We start from the raw sequence: 16,410 nt of genomic DNA, 5'->3' as shown, positions 1-16,410 counted from the left end.
ATAGACCCATTAAACCATAAACCACAATTACACTTTAATTCTTCCCCTGCACAGGCAAGCTCATCTGCTCTGTTGCAGCCAACAACTGACTTCAGAGGTGATGTGGCTCTTGTGGATACATCAGCGCTGAATCCAGTGATTGGCTGCAGCAGAGCAAATGATCATGCTGGACCGGAAGATAGACACATGGGAGCGAGCGCGCAGGACCAGAGCAGATAGCAGGTAAGTATGATAGTTTCCATAGTGGAGGCAGGCTGTGGGCTCCTGTGAAAAGTTATTTACTCCTGGAAAACCATTCTATGGCAGCTCCAGTTTATACATGTTTCTTTTATTCCCATTTAGACTTGCACACAATTCTCTGTGTTTCCAGGATATACATATAGAGCTTTTTTAAGCTGTTCTGTGGACAAATTCCAAGATCTTACAATTATTAGGTGTATAACAATGTTTCCAGTGCATTACATATCTACTTCCAGGAACTTAGAAAAACATCAGGAATCTCAGAAATTGTATTCCAATAAATATGTACAAGTAGTCTGATTGTATACATGATTACACACCATTTTACTACAGTACATTCAATTTGTTACTACTAAATTATTCAGAGTGTGGTAAAATGCAGGGGGTCGAAGTAAAAAATTTGCTTACCAGCTCCACAGCCCTGCTTATACAGCCATGTCAATGAAAAAACAAAAAAAGTTACAGCTGCTTAAACACAGAGTCAAAAACTGAAAAAATAGCTGGTCATAAAGAGGTAGAAGGGAGTCGGTCACCTCCAAAATCGGTTTCAAGCTGCTCCTAGGCTACATGACAGGAATGGGTAGTCACTGGCCTAGGGAAAGCTGCGAGAAGACCACGGCACAAATGTGAGTGGCGATGCCTTCTCAAGCAGCTGATCGGCGGAGGTCCCGAGCGTCGGACCCCCCACCACCACTAGATACCGATGACCTATCCAGAAGAAAACCCCTTTATATCTTTAATAACCTAAGATCTTCAGCCTTAAATACATTTTCAAAGGAAATATATAGTATAATAACTATAGAGACTTTAAAACCGAGCCATTTGAGGCAACAGTTCCAGTCACAGTATGTACTTCCTGGGAAATAGATTTGAATAAGTAAAATATACCAGCAAAGGTAAAAAGAAGGGTTCAGAAGTAAGAATAATAATATAGTACGTGCGACAATGTTCAAGGGGTTAAAGAAAGTACTGTACAATCCAGACAAAAGACACAGTTTGGGAAGATTTACCAGTAGTTAATGGGTGATCTAATTAAATATGAATGAACTGTAGAGAAATCTGTCTAATTACATTTTCATACAGTACCTCGGCCTATTACCAAGATAAAGGGACATCCATTGCTGTAAGAGCAGCGAGACTACGATTGGTCTGCCATGTTGTGAATGAGTTTATATTGGACCCGGAAGGCCTTCCTGAAATAATACTAAGAGTTACAGGGTATATGCGCTGCTGATTGATCTTGGTGGGTGTCTAAGGAATCCTCTGAGATGTCACAGAGTGATTCAATCTGGTTGTCCTAAGTATTTCTCAGCTTTCTTCTTGACTTTTCTAATTTTCATGTGTTTTAAAATAAGTAATTTTCCCCTTTCTTCCAATATAAGCAGTCTTATAAATCTGCACCAACCCAATTCATCCATTAACTGGAACTGACATGTGTTGCTTCTGCCAACCACGAGAATGGGGGTCCTGTGTTCAGTCTGAATGGAGTAGTGGTCACACACGTCCACTGCTATTCCATTCACCTCTATGGGCCTGCTGGAGATAGCTGAGCGCAGAACCCTTTCATCTCTGGCGGACCCCATAAAGTTGAACAGAGCAGCAGTGGACATACGCAACTGCCACTACATCCAGTGGACGAAGCCCGACAATCACTTATCCCCATCATGCCCAGGGGGAACCCCTTTAATGAAAAGAGTAAGAAATTCGTTTTTCCCTCATATATGAAACAAAAGATATGATTTTTTTTTTGTCCTTCCCTCTGGTTCAGCACTGAAGGATAATCAACTTTAGGGCCTTGCCACTGTTTTAACCATCAATTATTTTGTAATGCTCCCATTTACCACAAGGCCGTACCAAATTGATTTTGGCGTTTATGCAGCTCATTAACCTGCAGACATAAAGCTGATGGCTGTTATTGACCTAAACAGCTTTCTGAAGATTAAAAGAAGAATTTTTCAGACTCACGCAGAAAATGTTCTTGTACGTCTAGTGGGGAGTGGACTAGGTACGAGGTGTCTCATAGGAGATGGAGAGCGATCTCTCACTCGTCGAGGGCCTGGTAAGTTAAGGGTCTTTGGAGACTCTGGAGATTGAGGAGATACTGGCGACTCACTGGATGTGGCAGTAACAGGGGAGGTGGAGTCAGATGACATTTCTGCTTCTTATCTGAAACACATAGAACAAAGACAGGATATATGCATGGGCTTCATTCAACATGTTCTTAAAGGTTACGTGTACAAAAGATCCATCATGTGCTATTCAAGGCCAGCAGGAGCTAATGAAATAAACATTTCTGACGATTACATGCATCATTCATAGTGGCAGAAAAACAACAAAACGTAGCACTAAATCAGCTTTATCTACAAAGTCTCATTGCCTGCATTTTCAAGAACTGCTCTCAACATGATAAAACCACATTCATTCTCTACAAACTACTTTTTCTCTTTATGATTGAAAGATGGTTGTATTCTTTGTGGAGCGCTACCTTAGTATTTTTGAGTATGACAAGAGGAGCCTCTAAAAACAAGTTACCACAGACATTATGATTATCATATCCATTCATATAAAGGTGAGTTTACACAGGATGATTCATTCTGCAGTCGATTGTCGGAAAGGAAGCGTTCCTTTGACAGTTGGCTGCTCATTCAGTGAAGGAGAAAACTAGATTTTTGTACTTACCGTAAAATCTTTTTCTCTTCCGTTCATTGGGGGGGAGCACTTTGGGACAACAGCATCCGAGAAACCCCAAGCCCTTAGTACGGCGGCTTCAACAGCCATGCCATTAGATGTAGCAACCCTAAATTCGGGTGGAAGATCGGTCCCTGCGACAAGAGGTCCTCCCGGAACTCACGGCTCTTTCCTGTCGGTTGCCTTTCCCGATCCTCCATCAGGACAAAGTAGTCCTTCGCCCTGTTCAGTCCTTCCTTTTGAAGGTTGTGTCGGCATTGCATCTTAATGAAGAGATCATTCTCCCTTCATTTTGTCCTGACCCGTCTCATCCTCATGAGCAGTCGCTTCACACTCTGGATTTGGTACGAGTCTGTCGCATCCATCTGTCCCAGACGTCATCTTTCTGGTGGACGGATTCCCTGTTCATCATTCCAGAGAGGCCAAGACGAGGGCTTGCAGCGTCTAAAACTTCCATTTCCCGATAGATTTGTTTGGCCATTGTGGAAGCGTACTGCGTCAGTGACCGGGCCCCACCCTTCCGGGTTACTGCTCATTCTTCTCGGGCAATGGGGGCCTCTTGGGCAGTGCATCATGGGGCTTCGGCCCTGCAGGTATGCAAGGCGGCTACCTAGTTGTCTTTGCATACTTTTTCCAAGTTTTACAGGGTACACACCTTTGCGTCTTCTGACGCTTCTCTGGGGCGTAGAGTTTTACAGATGGTGGTTCTCTGATTGGCAGGAGGGTTTCTTGTTTTTCTCACCCTTCTGGGCTGCCCTGTAACGTCCAACGGTCAAGCCTGTGTCTCCCAATGACACGGATGAGAAAACTAGATTTTTGTACTTACCGTAAAATCTGATTCTCTTCCGTTCATTGGGGGACACAGCTCCCACTCGTTCTCGCGTTTACGGGCCTTTTCTGGCCTGCGTGGTTCTGGGTCTGTACATAGTTTGGTTTCCGGTTTTGTCTTGCTTCTCCTACTGCTTTTGCACAAACTGATTTAGCTTAGTCCCTGTAGGAAGGGTATAGCTGAAGGGAGGAGCTCACACCTCTGTGCTTAGTGTCCGTCTTAGTGGCAACAGCTATACCCATGGTCAAGCCTGTGTCCCCCAATAACACGGATGAGAAAGCTGCATTTACATGTAGCAATCTCCTTCACTGTGTGAGGACAAGGGATTGCTACTGCGATCCCTTGTCCTCAAACAGAATCATAGTTTCTGAGCAACATGATCTGCTGCCCAGAAGCCATGATCGGTGGTGCCTGCATGAACAGGAGAACCTAACCAATTCCTTAGTTTCCAGTAAGGATCCACAATTAAAGAGGTTAGCCGAGACTAACAAATGTTCCTCCATATGCCCCGGGCCCCTCACACTGAATCTACTTACCTGGCTCGCTGGGGGGGGGGGGGAGACGGATGAGCCTCCCTAGCATTACGGGTGACAGTAGGGAGGCTTATCCCCAACCCCGTCTGCCATTGGCTGTTGCCTGTTTTTGTACAATACTTGCACTCTCCATAAAATAATCCTAGAGTATCTTTTAGTAAATAATTATATACTACTATTTATTTTTATACACTGTAAAATAATTATTTATATACATTATAATATAGGGAACACAATTGCATACGGACACAAACACCAGGTCAGGAGACCTGTAATGCCCCCTTAGTGGAGTCTTATTAACAGAAGTACTAACAGTAAGTGCAATCCTAAATTAGAGCAAAGCCCCCTGGGGACAACTCCAGCTCTCCTGAAAACTAATCATTTGTATAAAGAATAAGGCCCATAGTTACATATATTTCTGTAGATGTATTTGGCATGGGAAGCCCGTTAGATATAGCCGTCTGGGCAGATCAAGGAATGGACGGTGTGTGGTGGGAATGGGAGGAATGGGCTATTATCCTCTCTTTCTATGAAGTTACAGTAGCTACGTCCAAAATGTAACACGAGCCCCACAGAGCCAAATGCTGATTGGCACATTTCATTAACAGCCCTCAATTAAACTAATGACACAACAAATAAAGTGTCACTGCGGCAGGGTGCTCCATTGTCCCAGAAAGTGCAGAGCCAGGAGAATACAATCCAAGCACATGGAGACATCCTTTTTTGTAGGAAATCAGGCATACCGAGAGGAGAGCTTGAGCAGATGCATTTTCATCTGTCAGCCAGTCCTGTATACGGGGAAGTAATGTATACACACCCATACATAACCTTTACAGGTCACCTTATACCTTACTGCTCTGAGAAGCAGGAGCACAAGTCAGGCTGGAAACTAACCACAACCTTAGGCCTCTTGCCCATGACTGTATGCCCTCCGAGACATACGGTCCGTGAGCAGCCCATATGTCCCGAAGCAGCATTGATCATGCGCACGGGAGTACACAGCATCATAGATTACAATGATGTTGTGCACTTCGGGCCGCCCGTGGGGCTATTGTCCCGCACTCATGAGATCATACGAGCACGGGACAATAGTTCTGCGAGCGGCACAACGTGCACATCATTGTAATCTATGATGCTGTGTACTCACGTGCGCACGATCAATGACGCTTCGGGGCATATGGCCCGCTCACTGACCATATGTCTCGGAGGGCATACGGTCGTGGGCAAGAGGCCTTATTCACATAGAGTATTTTCTGTGCTGAAAAAAAAATAAAAACTAATGTGGAATCTGCTTCAGGATTCCTCTTGGGTTTTAGGATGCTGTTTTTCACACTTTTTTGATGCAGTTTTGACAAGATTTTTCACTTTGTTCTATTTATGAGAGCTCTGGACGTGGATTCTGTCAAGAAAGGACATGGCACTTTTTTCCACAGCAATTTTTAAGAGTAAAATAAAATAAAGAAAAATACACCATATGCCTTAACAAGCAGCTCCCCCATTTAATTTAATGGAAATTAATCGCAGGTGTTTTAGGAGTGGTTTTTGGGCGTGGGATCTGTGGCATAAGTTTCCCCTATGTAAATATTAGAGGATTATCAAGGTCTCTATCACATGTCTCCATGGACAGGACACATATCCATTGCACCCATTGGCTTTAGAGTTTGTGTTCACACAACAGTGGTTTTCCACAGACCACAGGTCCGTGGTCACATCACAGAAGCATGTCCTATCTTTGTCCACGATTACGGTTCCCTCACACACATATTAGTCTAGGGCAGGGGTGGCCAACCTGTGGCTCTCGAACTGCATGCAGCTCTTTGCCGCTTCAAGTGCGGCTCTTACTGTGGAGATGGGAAGCAGCTGCGCAGCCTAATAGAGAACATGGCATGTGCCACTCTCAGCGCCTACCATGTTCTGTACTCTACCACAGTGGAGGAGGGAGTCCCTCCCTCTCTACTGTGACGCGGCTACCGCTGCCACCAATGATACTAATACTTGGGGGGGGGGGGGGGGGGGACACTGCGCCACCAATGGTTAGAATTTATAATACTGGGGGAGGGCGCACTGCACCACCAATGAATGTAATTCATTCAAGTATAGGAGGCAGCGGAAATTAAGCCCTCAGGGCAGCCAGGATGCTACTGAAGCCCTGGCTGCCATGGTACGCTCCCTGCTGCTGTGTGTACTATGCACAGGGCAGCAGGGAGAGTGTGAAGTCCTATTCACCCAAATAGAGCTCTATTAGGGTACATTCACACGACCGTATGTGTTTTGCGGTCCGCAAATTGCGGATCCGCAAAACACGGATACCGGCCGTGTGAATGTAGCCGGCCCCATGATAGAAATGCCTATTCTTGGACATGCTCTATCTTTTTTGCGGGCCGCGGAACGCATCTACTGATGTGGACAGCACATTGTGTGCTGTCCGCATCTTTTGCGGCCCCATTGAAATGAATGGGTCCGCACCCGTTCCGCAAAATTGCGGAACGGATGCGGAGCCAAAAATACGGTTGTGTGAATGTACCCTTAGGGTGAATAGGACAAGGGTTCTAGCCCCTAAGTAAATAAAAATAAAAAATTAAAATAAAAAACATCAAAATGCTAAAAGTTTAAAAAATCGCTCCCTTTCCCAATTTTACATATAAAATTTACAAACAATAAAAAATAAACATATTACATATCGCAATGCCCGAATAAAAGTCTGAACTATCAAATATTAAAAAATATTTCCTATGTGGTGAACGCCGTAACAGAAAAAAAAATCATAACCGCGCGATGTATAGCTTATGGCTCCTGGTAGTCATACTTTTTTTTTTTTCTGGCTCTTTGTGTCCGTAAGGTTGGCCACCCCTGGTCTAGGGTCTACGAAAACCACGGACACAGCACAGGTGCCATCCATGCTTGGCCAGTGGATTTCACAGATTGTTGCTAAGAGATTCTCTGGAAACAAATTTTCTGCCTGGCAGTGTCCATGAAATACGGATGACATATGAAGGGTAAAAGGCAAACACACGGACCAAACATGGATTCTTCATGGACATCTTCAGCGTTTTCTCTGAACCCGGCTGTTCCAGCAGGAGTCCAGCCATCAGTCAGTGCCAGAGTCCCGCTGTGTTAATTTACACCTCAGCCCAATATTAGCACCGCCTGCAGGCACGGAGTTAATATCAATTTCACAACTGTCATAAATGTCAGAATTGCACTTTATAGAAAAGGTAAATTAATCAAATTAATTTGATCAATCGTCCAACCCTAGCTGAAACTCTAGCAAGACTGCAACACTACTGATAAAGGAGAAACAAAAGGTCCCGTTTCCTGCTATTAAGAGGCTGTTGTCCATGCGATGTCTTATCCTACTGATACCTTATAGGTGAAAGAAAACCTGACCTGCTGGAAGTGCTTGATGACTGCATATAGGTCCACACAGGAGCTGTAGACTCAAAAACAGCAGGATTTCTTAACCAATCAATACTAATTTGTAAAGTTTATATTTTTTATGAAAAGTTTAAAATTGAACAAAGCTGTACACCCCCTGTCCATTACACGGATTTAAGAGAGTACATTCACACACCGCAGATTTGTTACAGACGTTCCTGTGACTGAAAATCAGTTCCATTCATTCGGAATGAGATTTCTTCAAGTCCCGATATACCCTTATGCTTCCTTTTTTTCATACTTTTTCCTATATTATAACCTAGAGCTATATTTCTTTTAAAAAGGAAATAAAAAAATAAACCCAATAATATAGGGTATAACTTATAAGCTTGGCACAACCCCTTTAACGATTCTAATGAAACCATCAACATGAATTACCATTAATTCAAAACTAATCTTTATGGACTGAAAGCATGGTATTAAAGCACACGAGCAAACAGACAATGCAGCCTATTCAGAGGCTTGTAACTCCTCACCAGCCAGCTTTTAGTTCAGGTCCTAACATTTACCGTTAACAAAGAAATGCCAAAAATAGTAAAACTTTTTAAGTGTTTCCCATTTTAGTGTGAATCAGAGCATTCACGGTCAAACTTAGAGAATCCAACTAACTCCAGTTTAATTACTGCAGGCTAAAATAATATTACTTACAAGAAAATGAAGACACAATTAACATAATTCTGTCCTAAATTCTCTTTGCATCATGTTAACCAGTAGAAAGAAAAAAAAGAAAAAAAATGTAAAACCCCCAGTTGTTGATACTGTTTAATGGCTAACTGAATAGATAACAAGCAGCCGGCGTTCGGGATGACTTAGGTCTCTATCAGGCATGATATAATACTGCACATAAAGCATCTCCTGCTAAGTCCCACCCCTTTTCTCACATCTTCAGAAAAAAAACGCCAAGAAGCTTAAAAAGTCTCAAATTATTGCACACATAACAGGCACCATAATTTGTGACTTATTTATACCACATAAGTGGCGTAAATAGGTTGAGAAATGTCCCTCAATAAGAGGTCAGCGATAGGTCCCCTACTAGAGGAAACTATCGTAGCAGCCATGGATGTGGAAGCTTTATATCTTAACATCCCACACAAGGATGGGTTCAAAGCCTATAATGTCTTCTTGGAATATAAAGGAATTGGCAGTGAATCTGTGGTGAAGCTTACAAAATGGATCCTTACCCATAATTACGCGATGACAGCATATATTTACAACAAACTGGTACAGTAATGGGAAGTAAAATGACACCTCACTATGCAAATCTTTCATGACCAGGTTTAGAAGGGACCTCCTGTCCTTCTGCAACATCATGCCTCTGGTGTACTATTGTTATACTGACGATCATCTCTCTCTACTAGCCTAGGAAACAGCTAAAAAAACAGCCATGACCATCCTATTAGTTTCATCCAACCAACAACTTAAAACTCAATTAGTCCCCCATTGAAATAAACTTTCTGGACACCACCATCAAGATACAGGACCATCAAGATACAGAAGCCAATTGACCACTCAAGATACCTCAATTGGGACAGTTTCCATCCCAAACACATAAAAAACCCTTTGTGTACAGTGAAATAAAACTGAATATGTTCCATCTAACCTTACAGATAGGAACAAATACCTTAATTGCCTCAAAAAGATATTTTTGAATCAGAACAAAAAAGTTGATAATCATAGTCCAAGAACCACAAGAACATAGAAGTGAGCACCTACAATACAACAAGAAATCCATCAGGCGTCTCTAGTAGTCACCTACCATCCACAACTTAAAGTGGAACTGAAGGCTACATCCAACATAACAAAAAGGAGACTATCCAAAACTCAATACTTTCAGACCTCTTCTGTGTTATAGGCCGCCCCCTAGTCTGAGAAACAACAGGAACATTTCTTGCAACCAGAGAAAGTGCGAATCTTGTCTACACATAATGGCCAGACAAGATAGAGCCTCAACACACAAGGATTCCAAGATTCAAGGTGCCTTCAGCTGCAGTGCCTGCAGCTTAGAACATGAATGAACTCCCAGTCAGGCTCTGAATGGCCCACAGGGGAACCCTCTCCCCCCCATGGGCCCCTGAGAAAGGTGGGCCCCCAGTCTACCAGCACCTCAAATAACCTATATCAATATAAAAAATAAAAATAAAAACTGTGTAGACTATCCAGTTTATTATTATAGACGCATCGGAAGGTTAAGCTGGCCTCTAGAAATAAAAGCATACCAGCCAGTATCCTCTCTTCCCTGGGACTCACATTTTGAAGTTGTAGCAGAGGCCCCCATAATCAATCATCCTGTAGCGTCCTGCTGCTGTCTGCCTCTGTGTAAGTAGTGGGTCCCAAGAATTAATTTTACTGGTGGGCCCTAGGTATCCCAGTCCGACACTGCCCGCAGTCACACAACTTACCCCAAAAAGGTCATATCAAATCTCAGATAGACAGGACAGTCTGGAAGTAGAAATGAATGAAAACCGTTGACAGGTATGAATGTGTTACGAGTATTGTACATGTATGTATGTCATTCTAAATCACCTACAGGGGTTTTCAGAGAGTGTAAAAAATTTAGCCATAAGGAGGAAATGGAAAACAATGATACATCTCTCCTCTCCCCTGTAGTCTGCTTCTTATCTTCACAGGAGATCTCCACATCACATGCCTCTACCTTCTCATCTCTGGAAAAATAGTATTTCACATGCTGGGCATAGGGTTGATTCGATACTAAAATTTTGATTCGGTTTCGATACCATAAAAAAGTACTGCGATAATCGATACCATTTGATACCACACAAAAAAAAAAAAACCTGCATGCATTCCACATTTTATGGAACGTCCGGCCCATAATAGAACAGCCCGATCCTATTTTTTGGGGGAACAAGGTGACTAAAAAAAAAAAAATTGCGAATCGCGCAGTTTTTATGTATGGTCATGGACCATGTGATGAGCGCAGTGACGTCACCAAAAGGTCCTTTTCCTCCCAGGTCCTCAAAGAAGAAGAAAGACGACGAGCTGGGCTGCACGAACAAGGGGATGAGGAGAGTTTAATTTTTAATTTTTATTTTTTAACCCCTCCATGCCTAATTTAATTAGCATTCTGTATTAAGAATGCTATTATTTTCCCTTATAACCATGTTATAAAGGAAAATTAATAAAGATCGGGTCCCCATCCCGATCGTCTCCTAGCAACCATGCGTGAAATATTGCACTGCATCCGCACTTGCTTGCGAATGCTTGCGATTTTCACGCAGACCCATTCACTTCTATGGGGCCTGCGTTGCGAGAAAAACGTACACAATATAGAGCATGCTGCGATTTTCATGCAAAGCACAAGTGATGCGTGAAAATCCCCGCTCATCTGCACAGCCCCATAGAAATGAATGGGTCCAGATTCAGTGCGGGTGCAATGCGGTCACTCATGCATTTCACCCGTGCGGAAAACTCGCCCGTGTGAAAGAGGCCTTAATATTTTGGTGGTTTTTTTTTTTTTACTTTTAGGGGCTAGAACCTGGGATCTTTTAATCCCCTGTCCTATTCACCCTGATCGATCTCTATTAGGGTGAATAGGACCTCACACTCTCCCTGCTGCCCTGTGCACACAGCAGCAGGGATGTTACCATGTCAGCCAGGGCTTCAGTAGCGTCCTGGCTGCCATGGTAAACAATCGGAGCCCCAGGATTACACTGCTGGGGCTCCGATCAGAAGCTGCCACTGCACCACCAATGAGGAGGAGCGGAGGGGACTCTGTGGCCACTGCCACCAATGATTATAATACTGGGGGTTGGGGGGTGCACTGCGCCACCAATGATTTTAATACTGGGGAGGAGGGGGGGGGGGGGGTGAGGACGCACTGCGCCACCAATGATAATTAACATTTAATACAGGAGGCGGGTGCGGCACCTGAGGGGTTAACTGCCTCTGATCGCAGCTCCCCGCCAGTACCGCCTCCTGGATTTGTATTAAACGTTTACTTTCATTGGTGGCGCACTGCACCCACACCTCTCTCCTCATTGGTGGCAGCAGTGGCATAGGAGGGAGTGCTTACTTCTCCCCTGTGCTGCTGGGGAGAACACGGAGCGCTCTGGTATTAGACTACGCAATAGCGAAGCCTAGTATCGAAAAAAGGAAAATCCCGGTATCGAGGTCGATACCAGACAAAAGTATCGATTGGGTATCGAAAATTCGATACTTGAAACCACCCTAGCTGGGCAGCAGATAATGCAGAGTCAGTGAGCAAATGAATAGCGGACAGGAAGTAATTATAGCACTACTTTACAAATCTTAATGAAAGGGCAAGCAGGCCAATGCATGTGAGAGGGGAATTATGGGAACTTTAGTCTTTCCCATTGGTAATCTCACCCCTATCAAGCCCTGTCAGCATCAAAACAAAAAGGCGTGTCAAATAGCTGGCCAAGATAGTGAAAGTCAATGAAGCAGAGATGTATACAGGTGGCTTACTGTTCTGCAGAAGGGAAGATACATTGCAAGCATTATATTTCAGAGCCACTAGCACTGACATCAGATGCAAGGGGAGTGGGGATAGATGGGACATCAATCAGCAAGGAGCACTCGTGCTTACTGAGGAGGCTTCATTACCACCCCCATGACGCCAGATAATAGATTTGCAAACAGTTATTAAACTTATTTTTTTGAATCAATTATTCGATTAAAGGGGTTTTTACAAAAACATTTTTTGTACCCTGGATAAGCAACCAACCAGCAGGCAATGGCAGCATCTCCAGAAATTTCCTTTATTCTTTGTAGCAACAAATGCAACGTTTCGGCTATAACATAGCCTTTGTCAATCATGCTATGTTATAGTCAAAATGTTGCATTTGTTGCTCTTTTTGTACACTATTCTGTGAGTACGAAGAATAAAAGGAAATATCTGAAGATGCTGCCATTGCCTGCTGTTTGATTGCTTATCTGTGGACTGCTGTGCATCCGCGGTCGTGGTTTGGCTGTTGCATTCCGGACAGGTCGACTAGGCCAGTGGGTGCTGCTCTACACTACATTTATTTACTATCCTCTGGATAGGTCATCAGTATTAGATCGGTGGGGGTCTGACACCTGGGAACTCCGCCGATCAGCTGTTTGAGAAGACAGCGGTGCCTTCTGTGAGCGCCACGGCCTTCTCTCTGCTTTTTCTAGGCCGACTGATGAGACGTTCATTGGTCACATGGCCTAGGAGTAGATCAGCCCCATTCGAGTGAATGGGACTGAGCTGCAATACCAAGCACAGCCGCTATACAATAATGTACTCACAGAAAACCCCTTTTAACCAGTTCAAGGCCAAATATTTTATTCTCTCACCGCTTTAAAAAAAAAAAAGTTATATATATATATATATATATATATTTGCCTGTCCCATATGGGTAATTAAAGTTTTTTCTTCTTTTACTTTCTGGAGTGCTGCCCTTTTTTGTAATTCTATCTACTTGGATTGGCTTTATCCACACTGGGCCAGCTGCACCCGTATTTTTTCCTCTGACGGTGCTGCCACTAAACTTTTTTAGTTTTATTTATTTATATTATATATATATATATATATATATATATATATATATATATATATATATATATATATATATATATATATATATATATATATATATATATATATATATATATATATATATATATATATAATGAAAAAGGGCAGCACTCCAATAGATAAAAATAACTTTATTTACCCATAAGGCTGTAGCGACGTTTCGGCTCTTACACAGGAGCCTTCCTCAAGCAGTGTGTATAGATCAAACTCTAGATATATATAGTGTTACAACCAATCATAACCAATTACATATCAAGTGGACATAATCAATAAAAAAAATCTAAATACATGATACATTATAAATATACAGACATATAAAACCAACCATGTAGCATTATCAAATCGTGATACACATAATTATAAAATAGTTCCGTGAATATAAAGTATAATACATTTTTTATACAGATCAAGAATTAATAATATTATAAGTGCCAGCTGTGGACAATTAAATAAAGTGCTAAGTGCTTACTCATACAGGTGATACAAATGTGTAACAGATGCAGGAGGGAGGACGGCTGTCATCCATGTTGACATGTGCGATCCGGCGTACCTGAATCGCCAATGCGCATGCCCCTATGACGCATAATGTGTGCTTCCGTCTTACACTAACCTCGTCACATGAGCACATGCGCTCTTGAGCTGCAACACTGAAACGGCCATTTTAGATAGGGGCAAAGAGCCCACTAGATTACGCTACTGCTCACAATAACTATTACAGCCGGTACACTGCAGGCTCAGGGTGACAATGACATATAAAGATGCCCGAGTGTCACAGTGGCCAAGTGGACTCGGGAGAAGGCCACACCTACAATTGAAGTGGAGCCGCCTGCCGTGATCATGGAGCGGCTGCGCATCTGCATGTAAATACAGAGTCGCACCGCTACAACGATCAAAATCCACCTATCACCACCTCACTCTGAGGGTTCTCCTCATAACACCCCGCCATGCTTGTAGCGGACAATAAAAAAAGAGAACAAAAGCAATTATTTAAGGAAATACAGAAGTATAAAAGCCGTATTATGTATGAACAATGGTGTCCAGATGTCGTGATCGCACAGCCCACATGAATGCCACACCGCTTCTCCTCATCCCAGACCCGGTAAAAAACCATCTAAAAAGTAAAAGAAAAAATATATTAAATATAAAAATCGAAAAATAAATATTTTTTGGAAAAAAAAGAGAACTTTTGGAATAAACAGGAATTTATGTTTTATACACACAAGTCACATAATTTACAGTAGGGCAGTCGACATTTAGAATGCAAGGAGAGAGGGCAAACCACGCAGCTAGCCAACCCCAACCTTGTAATCCACATTGAGACCGTGTGGTTGTAGGGAATTGAGCGTGTAAATCCATTTTAGCGCCCTCTTTTTTAAAGAGGCCAATTCTGTTACCACCTCTCCTGGGCATTGGTATGTGGTCAATGATGTAACACTTCAGGTCTCTCAGTGTGTTTATGATTGGCAAAGTGTTTAGATACTGGTAGATCCAGTCGTTTTTTCCTGACATTAAGTCGATGGTTATTAAACCGTGTCTTAAAATCAGTTATTGTTTCTCCAACGTATAACAAATTACATGGACAAACAATCACGTACACGACATGGTTGGAGTCACAAGTCAGATAATGCCTTATCTGATATGAATCTCCAGTTTGTGGATGTATGAAGGACCTGCCTTTAATGATGTATTTACAATTTACACAGGACAAACAGGGAAAACAGCCGATACTGGCGCCTGTCAATGTCCGCTGTCCTGCCGTTTTCAAAGTTCCTACATCTGCCCTTACCAATTGGTCCTTGAGACTCTTAGATCTACGGTAGGACATGATGGGAGGAGAATGGAATTCCTTAACAGTGTTGAGGCAACCGCCCAGTATGCTCCAGTGACGTCGAATAATGTTATTAATATCAACGCTCTGCTCACAATGAGTAGAGATGAAGGGAATCCTAGTGGTTTGCACTTGTTGTACTTTTCTTTTTAGAATATCATCCCTATTAAGTTGACCAACCATTTTCTTTTTCTCATATAACAATTTGGTTGGGTAACCCCGTTGCTCAAATTTGTGCAGTAATGTATCTAACGTGTTATTGGATGTCACGGGATCTGAGACTATGCGCTTAACTCTCAGAAACTGAGTATGGAAGAGATTTTACCATGGATCTGGGGTGATTACTGTTATAAGTCAGTAGCGTGATCCTGTCGGCGGGTAAAATGCAGACAGAGTTGTTCACTAAGCCAACCGACAGGAACACGCTACTGACTTATAACAGTAATGCGCATTGGCGATTCAGGTACGCCGGATCGCACATGTCAACATGGATGACAGCCGTCCTCCCTCCTGCATCTGTTACACATTTGTATCACCTATATGAGTAAGCACTTAGCACTTTATTTAATTGTCCACAGCTGGCACTTATAATATTATTAATTCTTGATCTGTATAAAAAATGCATTATACTTTATATTCACAGAACTATTTTATAATTATGTGTATCACGATTTGATAATGCTACATGGTTGGTTTTATTTGTCTGTATATTTATAATGTATCATGTATTTTGATTTTTTATTGATTATGTCCACTTGATATGTAATTGGTTATGATTGGTTGTAACACTATATATATCTAGAGTTTGATCTATACACACTGCTTGAGGAAGGCTCCTGTGTAAGAGCCGAAACGTCGCTACAGCCTTATGGGTAAATAAAGTTATTTTTATCTATTGGAGTGCTGCCCTTTTTCATCGCTTATATTTTACTGGGTTGGCTTATATCCATACTGGGCCTGTGCACAATTCATCCATTTTTTCAACTGTGACGGTGCTGCCATCTCATACATTATATATATATATATATATATATATATATATATATATATACACACATATATATACACACACACACACACACACACACACACACATATATATATATACACACACACACACACACACACACATATACACTGCTCAAAAAAATAAAGGGAACACTTAAACACAATGTAACTCCAAGTCAATCACACTTCTGTGAAATCAAACTGTCCACTTAGGAAGCAACACTGAGTGACAATCAATTTCACATGCTGTTGTGCAAATGGGATAGACAACAGGTGGAAATTATAGGCAATTAGCAAGACACCCCCAATA

At 42.3% G+C, this 16,410-nt stretch overlaps 1 protein-coding gene across 2 annotated transcripts in view; it reads right to left on the bottom strand.

The window, feature by feature from the left end:
* Window positions 1-16,410, bottom strand: part of CARHSP1 (calcium regulated heat stable protein 1) — a 103,758-nt gene that overhangs the window by 34,728 nt on the left and 52,620 nt on the right. For both annotated transcript variants that reach the window (XM_040440858.1, XM_040440859.1), the window contains one exon: window positions 2,206-2,406. In XM_040440858.1, the coding sequence (XP_040296792.1) occupies window positions 2,206-2,393 (188 nt within the window). In that variant the 5' untranslated portion in view covers window positions 2,394-2,406. The remainder of the gene's footprint in view (window positions 1-2,205; window positions 2,407-16,410) is intronic.

This window comes from Bufo bufo, chromosome 7, assembly GCF_905171765.1.
Source record: "Bufo bufo chromosome 7, aBufBuf1.1, whole genome shotgun sequence".
NCBI classification, from domain to species: Eukaryota; Metazoa; Chordata; class Amphibia; order Anura; family Bufonidae; genus Bufo; species Bufo bufo.
The sequence above is the reverse complement of the archived record's forward strand: the minus strand, read 5'-3'. Positions and strand labels throughout refer to the sequence as shown.